Source organism: Anguilla rostrata, chromosome 1 (assembly GCF_018555375.3).
Source record: "Anguilla rostrata isolate EN2019 chromosome 1, ASM1855537v3, whole genome shotgun sequence".
Taxonomy (NCBI): Eukaryota; Metazoa; Chordata; class Actinopteri; order Anguilliformes; family Anguillidae; genus Anguilla; species Anguilla rostrata.
The window spans coordinates 83,152,375-83,170,025 of record NC_057933.1 but is presented as its reverse complement, the minus strand read 5'-3'; the positions used below and the strand labels follow the sequence as shown (position 1 = coordinate 83,170,025).

Below are 17,651 nucleotides of genomic sequence, written 5' to 3'. Positions count from 1 at the left end.
TATGTACAGTATGTATATTGCACATATGTCGTATATATGTAATTGCATTGTCATGTATGTTGTGTATGTATGTGTATGTACAGATGTTATTGCACAATATGTCCTGTAGTATGTATATGTAGTACATGCATATATGTCCTGTATGCATGTGTATGTGCTGTATGTATGTATGTATGTATGTATGTATATTGCACATATATGTCCTGTATGCATGTGTATGTGCTGTATGTATGTATGTATATTGCACATATATGTCCTGTATGCATGTGTATGTGCTGTATGTATGTATGTGTGTATATTGCACAAATATGTCCTGTATGTATGTATGTATATACATTGCACATGTATGTGCTGTATTCATGTGTATGTATGTATGTATGTATGTATATTGCACATATATGTCCTGTATGCATGTGTATGTGCTGTATGTATGTATGTATGTATGTATATTGCACATATATGTCCTGTATGCATGTGTATGTATGTATATTTCACATATATGTCCTGTGTGTATGTGTATGTGCTGAGCTCATGCAGCCTGTAGCAGCAGCAGCAGCAGCAGCAGTAGCAGCAGCAGCAGCCTGTAGCAGCAGCAGCAGCAGCAGCAGCAGCAGCAGCAGCAGCAGTACCTCCTGGCAGTAGGACAGGATCTGGCCGGGGTCGTTGAAGCAGCCCTGGCGGCCCTGGGGGTCCGGCTCCCACTGCCCGTTCTCCGGGTTCATGTGCAGGATCTGCCTGCCGCAGAACATGGCAATCTGGGGCTCGGCCACTAGGGGGCCCGGACCGTTCACCTCACTCATCGCCAAGGCCTGGGGAGAGACAGGGGGAGAGGAGGAATAAGAGAGATAACACAGGCTGCTGTTATTGAGTCTGAGCTCCTCCAGCCAGAGGAGCGGCGATACAGATCACTCCAAAAACACTGGCCAGACGCTGGTGTTTACCATCCAACCAGAGGGAGGGAGGGAGTGAGCAATGAGGGAGGGGAGGAGGGAGTGACCAGGCAGTGAGGGGGGAGGGGGGGAGAGAGGGGAGGGGCAGCTCTCCTAATGAACAGACTAAGTGTGCACTTCCTGACCTGGCCATGGCAACCCAGCACAGAGCGTCAAATTAAACCAGTATCCAGACCCAAGCACCCTGCTTAGGGCTCCTCAAAGGCTAGGAAGAAAACGCAGAAGAAAAATGTCTGCACCCGGCAACTTCTCCCCCCACTACCCCACCCCCCGGTTCCTCCCACTCCAGCTCCTCCCCCTCCCCCGGCTCCCCACCCCCCGCCCCACCCCATCCCCCAGCAGCTAGTTTTAGCTGCTAGTATGCTAGTATCGATCGCAGGATCTATTCACTACACTGGGAGGACTCTGGGGGCCCTGCTGGAACACACACCGGCGGGGCCGTGTGAGTCAGCTGTTAATACAAGGCCATTGACCGATGGGGCACTTCAGTACATTAACGCTCCACAAGAGGGGGAGAGAGGGAGAGAGGGAGAGAGGGAGCGGGAGAAAGGAAGCAGGGGAGAGAGAGATGGAGGGGGGGGAGGATGCACTGGTTCTGCACTGGCTAGGCGATAAGACACATTAGCTACATTAGAAGGAGGCTAGTTTACCAAACAGGAAATGCCAACCTGACCTCAGTATGCACACACCAGAGCTTGTTCGCTCCACCATTTTGTCAAACAAATGTCTCGAATGGCATTGATTTGACTGTTACATTAATTATGCCCAGCTTTGTGGTGTTTTTTTTCCGTCTAGCCATACTAAATACAGTGACTTAAAAAGTGCCTGTCAGATACCCAATGCGTACGCACGCGCATTCTAAAGCCCATACCTGAACGCACTGCTGAAACACTGAGCCTGTCCAATCAGAGACAGCCTCGGTCAGATCAGACGGAGGCGGGGCAGCGCACGCCGTCCCGGGAACGAGGACGGTTCAGCGAGCCCCCCTCGCCCAAAAAATCTGGCTGCCGAGCAACCAGGCCGACACAGCCGACACAGGGCGACTCCAGATGCCCCGCCCACCGCAGGAGTCACTGGTGAGCGATGAGGAGGGGACTACCAATCAATTTTCCCGAGCTTCTAGCCTCTGGAGCAGCCCTCCCAGAATTCAATAAGGGGTCATTAGTGACATCACTGCGCCTCCTGCACGATCATTAACTGGAGACCCCACATCACTGTCTTTAACCCTTTAGAAACGCAGGTTTTTTCTGAATGTTTTTTTCCATCAGCGTTCTAGAATTTCGTTGCTTTCAATGACATCAGCATTAGAATGTTCAGTTACGAACATTCCGATCACACGTTTTTTTTTAACCTTTCACCTTAAAGACTTGGACTTGGACTCTGGAGGCCCTGACAGGGCAGGGAAAGTAAGAACATGACATCGCTGTTTTTCATAGCGAATGTGGGTGGAGAGTAAATTATATATTTTATTATTAGGTCTAAAATGTGATTTTTAAAAAATGTCACAGAAAAATCCGACGGAAAGATGCAGAAGTTGAAGGTGTGTGGCACGCAGGGCCTCATTTCACTGGTTTAAACTTGGCAGAAAATGGCCGTGAAGACACAGGATTATAAATAAGTGAACTGATATACACAGTGGGCGGCATGGTGGTGCAATGGATAACACTGTCACCTCACAGCAAGAAGCTGCCCAGTCTGAATCTTGGCTTGGGGCCTTTCTTTTTTTAAAGCTTTTTCATCGTTATTGGACAGGGCAGTGTAGAGAGACAGGAAGAACAGGGGAAGAGAGAGGCAGAGACGTGCGACAAAGGGTCACGCGGTCGGGACTCGAACCGCCGAAGTCGCGGCTCGTAATGAGCGTGTGGACAGTGCTCTACAGGCTGCGCCACGGGACGCCCCCGTGCTTGGGGCCTTTCTGTGTGGAGTCCGCACGTTCTCCCCGCGTCCGCGTGGGCTTCCTCTGGGCACTCCGGTCTCCTCCCACAGCCCAGAGACATGCAGTAGGCTACTTGGAGACTCTAAAGGCTGTATAAAACTGTGTATGTATTGCTGTCCATTGTGTATTCCTGCCTCTTGCCCACTCCATGCTGGGAGAGGCTACAGCAACCCCCCACACGCCACCCCACCCCCGACCAGAAAGCGTGGGTTAGAAAATGGATGAATACAGAGTTTTATAATCATCTACCAGCAAAAGTTGCCTACCACGCCTCCGTCATGCATAAAAATGCTTAGACTGAGCAGCAGTGGCTGATTACCACTGATCCAGATCTAAATAATATATTTGGAGAGGGTGAGCACCTCATTCAATTCAGGCCAGCGGATGAATCACCTTAACCAACACAAATGTGTGTGCCTGGCACCCACCAGGGTGATGCACAGCAGATTTGTTTCAGTGGATCACTCACCACAAGTCAACCAAGAGGGAAGGGAAGCTATTTTCTCAGACACTTAAACAGGGGGGAGGCCACATAACCACACTGAGCAAGCCAGAATTCGTCCCGGGACATTGATGGACCCCCTACCCTTTGCGACATGTACCAGTGCATGACCCTTTAATGACTACAGTGAGACTTCATTGAAGACTGCATATCCTACAGCACAGTGTTCCCCTCACTACTTTGTGGGTTTGTACTCAATCCAAAACCAAGTCCTATTACATGGAGTGCCTGCTTGCTGTGTTACACAATTAAGTGAAAAAGTTAACCCTTTAAGGTGTGAGATCACAAATACTTATTTTATTATTATTATAATATTCTGAACATTATAATTCTGGTGCAGCAATCACAACTGGTAACCGAAGGAAATGGTATCGAACTAGAACAGTGACTTAAAACGGAAAACATGTTAAATATAAACAAGACAAAACAAACAAAATATTCCAACCTGTATTTTAAAACCAACTCTACGAAGGGTTAATTCCTAGTTTTCCACTTTGCTTATAAACAGAACCCGGCCCTTAAATCCAGCCGCGTGAGCAGAGAATGTCAGCGCTAATGAGATGATCCCGTGTTCAGGCGGAGGCTTTAATCTCCAATGACTGACACGGAGAGGACGCGCACGCCACGGCAGCCAATTAGATCTGCGATACCCGGAGGGAGAGAAGGGGAAAAAAAAAAGAATAAAAAAGTGACGCGCGATCAAAAGAAATCCTGCCTCGGTCGGCCATCGCAGAGGCGTTTGAAGTCCTAATTAAAATTTATGAGAAAAACAAATATGTAAAGCGCGCTCGCAAATATATAATAAATAATAACAGACCCGCTGGGAGTCACAGCGCTCGCTTGCCCGGGAACTTTAAGGAACCGCGATAACGGGTTACTCCCTAAATCTATCGACAGCCTCGGCAAACGGGTCAGCGTCCCCAGAACAGCGGTGCGCCGCGCGCTTGGAGCTCACGCCGAGCCCGAGGCACTGACCTTCTTACCACGCACAACCACAGCGGAGCGCTCCGCAGCGTCTCCTGCATGAGGAAAGAGCGGTCGCACCTGCGTGAACCCCCCCCGCACCAAATCTGCCCCCCGCGCCAACCCACCGCTGGGTCTGTCAGGATTCAGCCATTAGAGCAGGGAGCTAGGGGAGGCGAGGGGAGGCAAGGGGGGGCGAGGGGGGGGGGACAGGTTATTGATGTCGACCGTAATAAAAGCAAGACTCCCCTGAGCTGCAAGGCAGGCTGGGAAAAGAGAAAATACACAGATCACTTAGGACGTTCCAGTGAGCGCGCTAGAACCAGTCCAGCGGCTACGACAGCACCTTAAATAAATATTTCACTTTGACTCGGGAAGGTCAACGCCACAAAAAAAGACTTCCGGATATTTGAGAAGATAACCTGCCAAGCTCTCTCCACCCTCCACTGCTTATAGACCCCCCCCCCCAGCCCCCTACTGCCCCCCACCCGAGTATATAAAAAAGAGAAGAAGGAAAAAATCAATGCAGTGCGCCTGCAACTGTATCACCAGGCTTCTGGGATCGATGGAGAATCCATTTGGAACCGGAGGCCCGGACCTCCAGGGCGGAGCGGGAGGAGGCGGAGCGGGACGGGGCCGCACGCGACCGAGATCCAGGCCGAGATCAGATCCAATCCCAGCCAGCCGCGCGATAACGGCGAATTACAAGCGCCAGCCTCCAGTTCACCGCCCCCCGCCTCCCCGCCCCCCCGCGCTGTCTCTGACCCAGTTTGTCTCGCAGCCCATCGCCGTCTCCATGGCTGCCCGCGATAACGTCCGTGTGGAGGACGGATGGCCGCCCGCGATGCCCGCCTCGTCCCGCGCCGGCCAGCCCGAGCGTGTCCCAAGCGCGACTTCTCAGGGCGGTGACCTACAGGGGTCACCGGGGCAACGGGGAGCCAGTGTAATACCTGTGCGATACCTTTTCTCCCGAAAAAACCTCAGGAGCGCTTTCCCAGAACACCCGGACAGCTCTGCTGATTAAAACAGACCCCGTGTGTAAGGACACATTAGGTACACATCCAGGCCCTGCCCTTAACGCCTGACTTGCACATGCACCAGCGTTTCAAGGTCAACGAAACCTTAAATCAGACACCTTCAAAACTACGCAGCCCTCAGGCAAGAATGTGGAGAAAAAAAAAACCACATGGAACGTACTGTAGAGATGGCCGTCCTTTCCACGTTGGGCAACGAGGGCGTAGAGACAAGCACCACCGAAGAGCCAATGCCCAGAGAGAATTACCCTCACGAGACATGAAATCAGCCGGAGGACAGGTCAAGGAGAAGAGCAGAATGAGGACACTTGACTGACATAGAAGCTTACCAGGTGTGACAGCAGAAAGAGACTGAGATGAAGAATCTGCCGTATGGAGTAGCCTTGACTAGAACAGCCTTTCGGCCAACTGTCTCAAAGAGGTTAAACTGTGTCACTGCAACATGGCTACTGGTAATGATAGTAATCCAGCCGGTCTTCTGGGCTACGGTGTGCAACCTAATCTTCTTAGGACAAAGGTGGTCAATCCAGTTCCTGGAGATCTCCCATCCTGGAGGTTTTCATTTCAACCCTAATTAGGCAAAAAACTGACAAATTAGCAGCTCAACGAGATCTCTAGCTGTTGAATGAGGCACACTTTGTTAGGGTTGGAGCGAAAACCTACAGGAAGGCACATCTCCAGGCCTGTCTTTGGACATATATTTGGGGTGGGTGGTGCAGGACCAAGAGCAGGAGGAACCCAAAATCTCAATAGTGCCTTGTGTTAAAAATGATAATAACAAGAAATTCAAGTTTGCTGTTTACATTGTGCCTGCTTACAGGGAACGTTCTTGATTTCTCCATTCTTTTCCCATGGTGTTGCTCTTCCTCACTGGTGTTTATTTCAGACCTGACACCAAACCACAGGTGCAATACTGCCTCCTACTGGGCTGGAATCTGGAGGCAAGATTGTATAGGGTACCCTAAATGCTAGTGGTTTATTTTGAATTTTAGCATTTTGTTGTGCACCTCTCCAGAACCCCCATACTCTTGTTATTAGTTTCTTCACAGTGTGAGGATCAGGGACAGGGTTAATGTAAACATTAAATATCGCTTTTGCAGGGGTGTGTGTGAAAATGAATATGTGAGCACTGTTCTGACAGGCCCATGACTACCTTTTAACCAGGAGCAGCTCATGTTGCAGGGGTCATAGATGTCCTCTTTGACTATTTTAGGACAACTCAAGGTTTTGTTGGACATACAGAACAAACCATGCGCCAGACAGTAACAAAGAAATTAATGGATTGCGAAACACAAACTGTGCAGATAAAGAAAGATCCGGTAATTCTCACTCCTTTCTCAAAGCAATGAACATGCTAATGCTTTATTGTTCTTCCCAAATACTGTTACGTCTTGCTTTTTGAATAATTTTTTAGTTCATTGATGCTTTATGCTCTGTTGAGTTCCAGCACCGTAACCAAAATCAGCTCTTGTTCCCATTAGAAGTCACTCCATTTCCTCCTGCGTTACATTTTCGAGGACAGAAGAAGATCATTTTCACTGAAGAGCACTAAGTGCACCCCCGGTGGCCAGGGTGTCAAGGGCTCCCAATCTCCATTTAGCGCCTGCCATAAAAGCCTGTGTGTTTTATAAAAGACCATGTGATGTACAACTGTTCAAAAACAATGAAAAAAAAAAAAACCTGCTTCAAAATCTGTCAACAGTCACAGCGGGAGCCTTTCAGCACGGTCGTTCCGTTCTCGCTTAAGGGGGCTTTAATTGGCCCGCCAAGCCGACCGCCACAGCGCCCATCGCTGAGTGAACCGAACGCGGCGGGAACAAAGGTGTGCAGCGACCCCCTCCCCACCCCCCCCCCAAAGAAAACCCCGTCCCTAAAAGCTTCGGCACAGTGAAGCTACCATCCAGGAAGAGCCGTGACAGCTGCAGCGCCGGCTTCAAAGCCAATCACATCATTAATCGCTGGCAGCTGAGGCCCAGCGGCTGACACTGATTGGACTGTGCCTTCGACGCTGACTGAGGCACAGTCCACCAAATCCCCCCCTCCTAATCCTCCACCGCCTCCCTCCGCCCCGCTGACAGCAGGCACAGCGGGGCACGGCGGGGGCCCCAACAAAAGACGGAGAAGCACAAAGAGGCGGGCCTGCCTCTCGCCGCGCCCGCGGCTCCGAGGACCGGGCGGGGGTAACAGTCGCGAGCGCTCCTCCCTTTCTATTTCGGGTTCGGGCTCACCGTCCGCACAACAGGGGGACGCACGCGACCGCTCGGGCTGTTCGGCGAACGCTCGGGGGGGGGGGGATGCAGCCGTACAGAGGACACAAAATGGAGGGGGAGAAAATGTCTTATTGCGAAACGATCATCCCCCCCTTTCCCTGAGGTTTCTCTACCGTAAACGTCGCTGGCGGTGAGGCCCGCCCCCCCCCGAGCTCAGGAGGGCCGGCCAGCGCTCATTTGCATATTCCTCCGGCATGATCTGGGCGCGGGCAGATGAAATATGCAACACCTGTTCCCTTTTGTTGCAGGATGACTTCATCCCATGTAATGATGCAACCTCCAGACCCTGCAAAGCACGAGGCAGTGCCAAAAGGGGCGGAGCCCCCGCCGCCATTCGTCACTTTTATGACCCCGGCCTTGCCAATACCTGCGGGTGGAGGCAAATGGTGGTCTACACTGTGAAAAATAAATAAATAAATAAATGAATGAATGAATGAATGAAAAACTCAGGAAATGGGCAGGGAGAAATTGAACGCTGTTTATTCTCCCTCTCTGTTCTCACTCTCTCTCTCTCTGCCGAATAAGCCTTGCTGTCCGGCTGCAGCAGAGAGAGGGGAGGTGGTAATATGTCTCGGTAGACATGTTTAGTAAACTCCAGACCATGCTATTTACAGTGAGCCCAGATCATTTTTATATTTTGTGTGTGTGTGTGTGTGTGTGTGTGTGCGTGTGGGTGTGTGCTGTATGCATCTGTCTATCTGTACTCTATCCTGTTCGGGTATTATTATTATTATTATTATTATTATTATTGTTATTATTATTATATTTTTTATTCTTATTAGGTGCATATGTTATTTACTAGTGAGAAGCAATTCCTGGGAGGGAAAGGGACAGAGGGAGTGAAAGAGGGACTGTGGGAGAAGTAGGTGTAAGAAAAATAAACCATTGCTCCTCCCCAGCCCTGTGGACGGGCCTGCGGGCAGTGAAGGGGTTAAGTGTGTCTGGCAGGAGGGATCTGGGCTATTTCACCTGCGTATGTATAACCAGGCCTGCGGGCGGGAAACAGGCTGCCAGCTCGGCCCCTCCACGCCTGTCCCCGCGGTTCTACCGCAGCGCAGATGGCCGGGCAGCGGGGGGGCAGCCTGGATCCGCCCCCGCCACACCGAAAAAACCCTCCCCCCACTCTTCCCCCCCACACCCCCCGCCAGGCGCAACCTGCCCCAAAGCGTCCAGACAGCACTTCGCCCGAACCTAACCTCCTAACCACTGGGAAGAAAAAAATAATAATGCAAAACTGGGCTTCAAGCGAGCGGTCACAGGCAACTTCCGCCTCCCTTCACCCCAATCCTCCCAACCCCCGCACCCCCCCCCAACCCCTGGCCACGCACAGCCCAGCCCCCACCTCCCCCCCCCCCACCCCCACACACACACTGGGGCTGGTCCTCCCAGAAGACCGGCTAATGCTGCAGTTTCTCAGCGGCTGGGGCGGGCGGGGACTTGGGGAGGGCTCCTGCGCATTCATCACCCTAATCACCCTCATCACTTATTCATCCGCTCAGCCATCGTTAGCGTTCATCTGCATGGGCGGGGGGGATTAAGAGGGGTGGGCGGTGTCCCGGGGTGCACAGATGCACCGAACCCTAATGGTGCTCATCTAATCTCACCCCCCACCCCCCACCCGACCACCCTCCTCCCTCTTCCTCCGGGCTAATTACAAATCCATTTCCAAAGGGGCATTATGATTGGTGCTCACATCCCGGACCCCAATAATGTGTCTGCGTTGGGTTTTTAATGACTCCGGCAGGACAGGAAGTTTAATCCGGCACCAGCTAATGTTTCGATCACACTGTGCCCATACATGACCCTCAGGCGCAGGGGGATTCAAACTAGTCCTACTACAGACTTATGATCCAGGTCTGAGGTGTTCTGGGTTCGAGTCCCATGTGGAAAGATACCGTGCCCTAATGCAAATTGATGCACTTTACCTAAATTGCCCCTGTAAACCCCAGCTGTGAAAATGGGGACCAGATGGCAGATGATCATGCTGAATGCCCCCACTTCTCCCTCCCCCCCCGAGCCAAGACCTTGTGTGTGTACAAATAGGACAAGGAGAGGAAAAGCAACTTGGTGTTTGCTTCAGTGATTTAATGTTTGCTTCAGTTGGTTAAAAAAATAGCCTATAGGTAGCCCCAGAAAAACAATTTTTCGACCTGCGTCGAGCCAACATGGCTGATGGACGTCGAGTCATGACAAGACAGACGTATCGGCCTGTAATAGATCAGTGTTCTGTACTCATCAAACTACCGACATCAAAACAAACTTTCGTTTCCGCCCACTAATCGACCTCGTTTCGGCCTTAGTGACTGACGTTGATTAGACGTTTAACCGACGTCAAAATGTTTGGTGGGTAAACACACTCACGACACTGCAGTGGCACATTTTCTGAGAAGTCCATTGTTTCATGTGCAGGACCAGAGAAAGGAACATGTTCACCTAAAATCGTTTAGGCGCATTGCCACTTGCTGAACCACCACAAGAACAATGCTAAAAAAAGTAATACTCTTCACCCAAGTTCCATATCCTTAACGCAACGCATCGTTTCACCCTCATGCAGCCGATCTATGTCACGACAGACAGCACCGTCTTCCAGAAACATTTGAGGGAAAAGTCGTGACCAGTGAAACGGACATTTTGTTTTTATTTTTTTTAAAGAAACAGAGCTCGTTCCCCTGTGGCCAGGGAACCGCGGATGAGACGGCCAGGTTTCGCCCACCTGCCGCGAGCCTCAGAGGGGCCTGTGGATGCGAACGTCGCCCACTTCTTCTCCACAACTCCCACCTTCTGGCAGATGGACGCTCGGGCCTGACTCAACCATCCACACTCACGCTGCAAAGCATCCTGGGACTGCATGCGCTGGCCGCCCGCAGTGACTGTCGGCGCTGCTGGCTGTTACAGTTGAGCATGTGAGAAACTTCCAGCGCCCCCCCCTCCCTCCTGTGTAAACACGAGCAAGGCCTCGTGACACCAAGTCCGTCCGTCCGTCCAGCGCCCCCCCCTCCGGTGTAAACACGAGCAAGTCCGTCCGTCCGTCCAGCGCCCCCCTCCTGTGTAAACACGAGCAAGTCCGTCCGTCCGTCCGTCTTTCACAGGCTGCAGTCTGTCCAATTCACCTCTGAGCCTCCGAGCTCTCGACAGTCACTTGAAAGACCTCAATGCTTATGTGAACTTAGCCTTTTTTTTTAATGGTCCATTGCTACCACACAGCTAATGAACATTCCGGGCCTTTGCGCCAGTCTAAGCCCACGTTGTTGTTGTTTCAGTGCCGTTTCCTGATGGAGGACTGAGCAGCGCAGAGCGTGGAGGCGTCGCTTGAGTCAGACTCATTTGACAAGACGATGACTCCCTTTCAACCGTGATGAATTTGCCGCGTGTACGTCGAACTGAGAGGCATCGCGCTCGTGTACAAGTCGTGTCTCTCCAGGCAGCGCTCGGGAACGGGAACATGCGAGGCAGAGGTGGGTGGGGTGGGGTGGGGAGGGGGGGGGGGGATCTCCAGCCCTTCGCCGAGAGCGTCTCCCCCCCTCTCTTCGACTCCTACGTCCTGACAGAAGGTGTTTTTGTGAGTCATGTGCCTCCGACGCGTGCGGAGAGGGCTTCCTTGACGTCGACGCCGCGCTCAAACGCGAGGAAACAGCCGGTCCGACCGCTTTCTCACTCCGGCTCTGGAACCGAAGGGCACGCTCTTCTTACGCGGCTGCCCTTTGCGTGTGATCACCGCTACCCCCACGCGCACCACGACGCGTCGGCACCTGCAGGTCTGACATCATCACCGATGACCCGCGGCGGAACCTCAACAGACGACGGACAGCAGCTGTCTTCTTCATCGTGTCGCCTTGCGTCGTCTTCATCGCGTCCGCCAAGCCCGGCCTCCGGCCGCTGGCTACTTCCCCCCTGTGCACGACATGAAGCTGCACTGCACACGCGGAGAGGCCGTTAGCCGTTAGCCGTTAGCCACGGTAATCAGAGGCCTGCTCCTGCGTACAGAACCACCCTGGATCTCCACACCGGCGGCAAACCAAGCCAGCTTTGGCCTGCAGTCCAACGAGCCGCTTGGAACACCGCCGACGGCTGAGCGTTGCGCTAGATAGGACACACCGAGTATTGCCCAGAACTCCCTGAGGGGTCACAGGTCTGATTCAGGAAAGAGGGGAGGGGGACCCAAATCCTGGGAGAGGGTATCAATGCTAAGGAAGGATGTATTATTAGAGACCAGAGGGGACGCGTGAAATCGGATTCACGGCGATAAGGTCCAGCCTTTTCCGTCTTTCCCGTCTTTTTTGTTGTTGTTGTTGTTGCCTTCAGAAACGCGTGTTCCGTGTCATGCGACAGTCTCAAATGTGTTCTACCCCCATTGGATAATGGACTCAGGAAAAAAAAAAATCACTGAGTAATTTCTGATTAACTTTAACATCACTGCATCTATTCTGAAAAAAAGGTCTCTATTACTGCAGGCAGTACCACCTCGTTTTCAGATGTTTAAACTGTAAATGTACATAATGTACATTTTAAACATTCACACAGCACGCTGGGGTTTTTTTTGTTCTTTGATACCAGCAGCGGTTCCAATTCCTTTCCTCTCCTTTATTCTCTCGTTCACTTCGTTTTTTTGTGCATTCTGGGCCGACTGAAGTCGCTCCTGGGGAGTCTCTGGAGATCAAGATTTTGTGCGGCTCATCATGTCATGTTTTCAGCTGTACCGCTTCCCCCTCCCCCTCCCTCCCCCTTCTCGTTCTCACTGGTATTTTTCCGCTAATCTTCTTAGCGCGCGGCCTTTCTCTCTGCGCTTCTGCCTGCCGGGTCCCGGGGGGTGTGGGGGGGGTTTGCGGTTGAATTTTTAATATCCGTCGTCGCGCCGCTCCCTGGGCGTCTGGCCGCCGTCCGACGAAGTCGCCGCAAAACGCCGAGGCTCATATCCGCCCGCGATTATGCGCTCCTCCCGGCCAGCCAGACCGCCACGGCGGTATGGGTTCTGTTCCTCCAGCCAGAGCGCCACGGCGGTATGGGTTCTGTTCCTCCAGCCAGAGCGCCACGGCGGTATGGGTTCTGTTCCTCCAGCCAGAGTGCCACGGCGGTATGGGTTCTGTTCCTCCAGCCAGAGCGCCATGGCGGTATGGGTTCTGTTCCACCGCCGCCAGTCACAGCGCCATGGCGGTATGGGTTCTGTTCCTCCAGTCAGAGCACCATAGCAGTATGGGTTCTGTTCCTCCAGCCAGAGCGCCACGGCGGTCTGGGTTCTGTTCCCCCAGTCATAGCGCCACGTCGGTATACATATATATATATAAACCTAATTGAGATTGTGCCTCTTCAGCCCAAATGGGGCACCTGCCTGTATGATATGTGTGCAATATCAGTGCTGTGACAGCAGAGGGGGGGGGGGGGGGTGAGGGGTGGGGTTCAGAGGTGGAGGCGGGAGCAGGGTGGTGGGTGGGGGCGGGGGGTGGGGGGAGCGAGAGATGAATTAGCAGCTGGCATTTCGCTGAGCTTAGTCAGAAGATGGCAGGCGGTGCAGTGTGGGGTGTGGGTCTGGGACAGAGGGGTGGGGGTTGGGGTGTTACAACAGCAGGCAGAGGACAGAGATGAAGGTATGCTCCCTGCAACCTCTCCATCCTACTGCAACACTGCATAACATACACTGCAGCCTCTCCATCCTAATGCAACACTGCATAACATACACTGCAGCCTCTCCATCCTAATGCACACTGCATAACATACACTGCAGCCTCTCCATCCTAATGCAACACTGCATAACATACACTGCAGCCTCTCCATCCTAATGCATCCTGCATGCATACACTGCAGCCTCTCCATCCTAATGCACACTGCATACATACACTGCAGCCTCTCCATCCTACTGCAACACTGCATAACATACACTGCAGCCTCTCCATCCTAATGCACACTGCATACATACACTGCAGCCTCTCCATCCTACTGCAACACTGCATAACATACACTGCAGCCTCTCCATCCTAATGCACACTGCATACATACACTGCAGCCTCTCCATCCTACTGAAACACTGCATAACATACACTGCAGCCTCTCCATCCTAATGCACACTGCATGCATACACTACAGCCTCTCCATCCTACTGCAACACTGCATAACATACACTGCAGCCTCTCCATCCTAATGCATACTGCATTCATACACTGCACCACTGCATGCATACACTGCAGCCTCTCCATCCTAATGCACACTGCATTCATACACTGCAGCCTCTCCATCCTAATGCAACACTGCATGCATACGCTGCAGCCTCTCCATCCTAATGCAACACTGCATGCATACACTGCAGCCTCTCCATCCTAATGCAACACTGCATGCATACGCTGCAGCCTCTCCATCCTAATGCACACTGCATACATACACTGCAACACTGCATGCATACACTGCATCCTCTCCATCCTAATGCACACTGCATTCATACACTGCAGCCTCTCCATCCTAATGCAACACTGCATGCATACACTACAGCCTCTCCACCCTAATGCACACTGCATGTATACACTGCAACACTGCATGCATACACTGCAGCCTCTCCATCCTAATGCACACTGCATTCATACATTGCAGCCTCTCCATCCTAATGCAACACTGCATAACATACACTGCAGCCTCTCCATCCTAATGCAACACTGCATTCATACATTCCAGCTTCTCCATCCTAATGCAACACTGCATAACATACACTGCAGCCTCTCCATCCTAATGCAACACTGCATGTATACACTGCAGCCTCCCCATCCTAATGCAACACTGCATGTATACACTGCTGCCTCTTCATCCTAATGCAGTCTGCATGCAAACACTGTTTTCTTTTCTTTTTTGCTTTTGACATTTAGGTACACTATCTGCTAGACTGGACAGAGCAATCAGCCACACAATAGGCCTCTCCCTGCTCTGGACTCCAGGCGTGCAATAACAAGAGCTGAGCACTTAGCAGCGTTTCCTGCCCGTCTAATTGGTAGCCCCCCCCCCCGCCCCATGGCCAGTGGGTGGGGTTCACACAGATACTTCCTCATTAGGAGAGGGCCGATAATGGTGTTTTAATGAAGGCGGGGGCTGCAGCAGACGCAGGGCACGCCCTGACGCCGCGCCGGTGCAGGTGCACGGCTCCGGGTTTCCCTGTCTTACTCTCTGCTAGTCAGGCAGACATTTCCACAAGGAATTGCTCTGTTGATGAAGGCCTAATTAACCGCACCACTCCCTGTGTCATCCTCTAATGTTTTTCACCGGATCCCTCTGTCTCATCATCTCACGCACGCACACACACTCACACACTCACACACACACACACAAACACACACACACACATACACACACTCTCCTACACACACACACACACACACACACACACACACACACCACACACACACACACACACACAAACACACACACACACACACAATCACAAACACCACACACACACACACACACACACACACACACAGCCACAACACACACTCACACACAAACACATACACACACACACACACACACACACAAACAAACACAAACACACACACACTCACACACAAACACACACGCACACACACACACACACACACACACAGGCTCATACACACACTCACATGCACACACACATACACACAAAGAAGCACACATAAACAGACACACACACATACAGACGCGTAGACCATAACCATACACACACACAGATGTACACACATACGCACGCAGATGCTATCATGAATACATTTTCCACCCCTCCCATCTTTCGCTCCCTTCTTCTCTTTCTCTCTCGGCAGCATCACTTGCCACTGAGGCTGGTTGCCGTGGAAACGCCTCCCACAGGAGCCCGGTTACCTTCCTTGTTACCGTAGCAACCCGCTCCCTGCAGAATTTCAAGTGTACCACTCACTCTTTCTCTCTCTTGCCCCTGTTAATTAAGCAACCATGTGTTTGGTCCAGTGCTCCAGTCTGACTTAGTTCAATAATCGCTGGCATTGTTTATTTCAGCAGGAAAATTATGTAATAACAAAACGCCCTCTGCTTAAAATTGCAGTTCAAGGGAACCTTATAATTATTATTGCACCAAGTAGTCCTCAACACTGAATTTCAAGCCACCAGTTGCTGTTATGAAGTTAAATGGGAAAACAGTACCGTCAGGTTTAAACAGCTGGCCACCCCTGCTTTTCGTACTCAGTAAGAAGGAGACGCAGGACAGGGAATGTGCAGAGAACAGCACGCTGATAGTCACTGATATACTGTTCCACTGCATCCGTGTATGAAGGCATGACGTACACAAACGTTCTGGCCCAGGCCTTCCTCAGTGTGCTGAATATGCCAAAAAGGGAACGGCTATTATTCAGCGCCCTGAGCAAGGCTCGGGCCGGAACGTCTGTGCAAGTCGTGCCTCCGCATACACGGATGCAATAAAACGACAGTTCATAACATTCCAGTGAGCGCCGTCCGTTTTTTATCTTCCGTTTGTAGTTTGTGGGACTCCAGCGCCCAATTATCAGTTAATACGCTTGAGTGAGCAGGTCTATTCCTTCGATGCTCATTAATGTGGCCAGCGAACTGGACGAATCGGAAGGCGGGTTTAAACAGTACACAAAGCTGACGCTCCTTTACACGCCAGTGACCTCGTCCCCAGTGCCAAAAACAGCTCAGCTGGAAGCCTGCCCCGTGGAACGGTGTATTAATGCAGCGGGTCCATCGGCGATCGCGGGCTTATCGCCGCGGCACAGACCCACGCCAGGCCGGGCCGGGCCGGGCATTGCGCAATGAAAACGGAGAGCTTTTTTTTCCATCCCTCCCTCCCTCCTGGAAATTTCCGCGCGGTTCGCGGATGCTTGTAGAAATGGGTCAAGGGCTGCGGCGTGCGTCGCAGAGCGCACCGTTAAAGGGAAAAGAGGGGCGGGAGGAGCAGCGTATTTAACGGGGGCGGGGCGCGGACGCCACTCGTCCACTCCGGGTAAAAGACGCGAGCCACCGTGAGACGTGCCCTCACAGAACATCGAGCGGTATTCACCAATCGTCTTCAGCCAATTCAACACCGGTGTCATTTTATTTCTCAAGGCTAGTGTGCTCACGGACTGACCGTATACGTGAAAGAGGGAAACTTCTTTGCCGCACAGAGAATCGGTAATACAAAGCGCTCCATGCGGCACAGGTACAATGTGTAACTTGCGTTTTCCTTTGTGTGTTATATATGCTACGAAACACGCCTGGAATATCTCATTTGCCCTCAAAACGTGAAGCCCCCCCCCCACCCCCCCAGCGGCAGTGTGACTGAACTCAACTCATCTCACACTGCCAGTGAATGTGGGCGTTGATATTTAGAAATTAGATGCCAATACCAATTAAAAACCGCTACTGTCTTCCATTCCGCACCGCAACCTTTACTGTAACACAGTGTGAGAACGTATGAGAAACGCGACGGACGACGTCGAGCGCTTCTCCATTACAGAGACCGCGTGGACTGGCATTCTAGTGACTGGCTGAGTGTGGGGTCTCCAAACCAATCAAGCAGGGGCCCACGTCTCACTCCCCACGGGGAACGAACGTAAATCTGCCTTAAATGTAACCCCTGTGCTAACTGCGTAAAGGAAGACTACACCTTGTGTCTGCAGAACAATCTGTAACGCGCTTGTGTTCTCACGAGCAACGGTATAATGAAACTTTCCTCTTAGGCTGCAAACGCTCGGTTAGTCTCTTCATCAGTTCAGAGGTTATTTTTCTCCACTTGCCATTTTGGACGGATGAACCATAAGCAGGGGAGGACAGAGATCAACTACGTGGAGGTGAAGCTCACAATAATCACAGGTGTTTACTGGATAAAAAGTATAGCATTTGTTTGCTATCTTTAAAAAAATCAGTACCACATTTCAACCCATTCAATTGTTTTAAATGTTTTATTTAGGAATATTCAGTGGTTTTAAATATGGTATAAATAAATGTATAGACTACAGTTTTGTGAAGTTATTTAAGTTATGGTATAAATGAAGTTTTTTCAGATTAGCTCTT

At 51.5% G+C, this 17,651-nt stretch overlaps 1 protein-coding gene across 1 annotated transcript in view; it reads right to left on the bottom strand.

The window, feature by feature from the left end:
- The window catches only part of aplp1 (amyloid beta (A4) precursor-like protein 1), a 50,013-nt gene that overhangs the window by 17,920 nt on the left and 14,442 nt on the right, over positions 1-17,651 (bottom strand). The window contains 1 exon segment of the mRNA XM_064306247.1: positions 630-809. Within this exon segment, the coding sequence (XP_064162317.1) occupies positions 630-809 (180 nt within the window).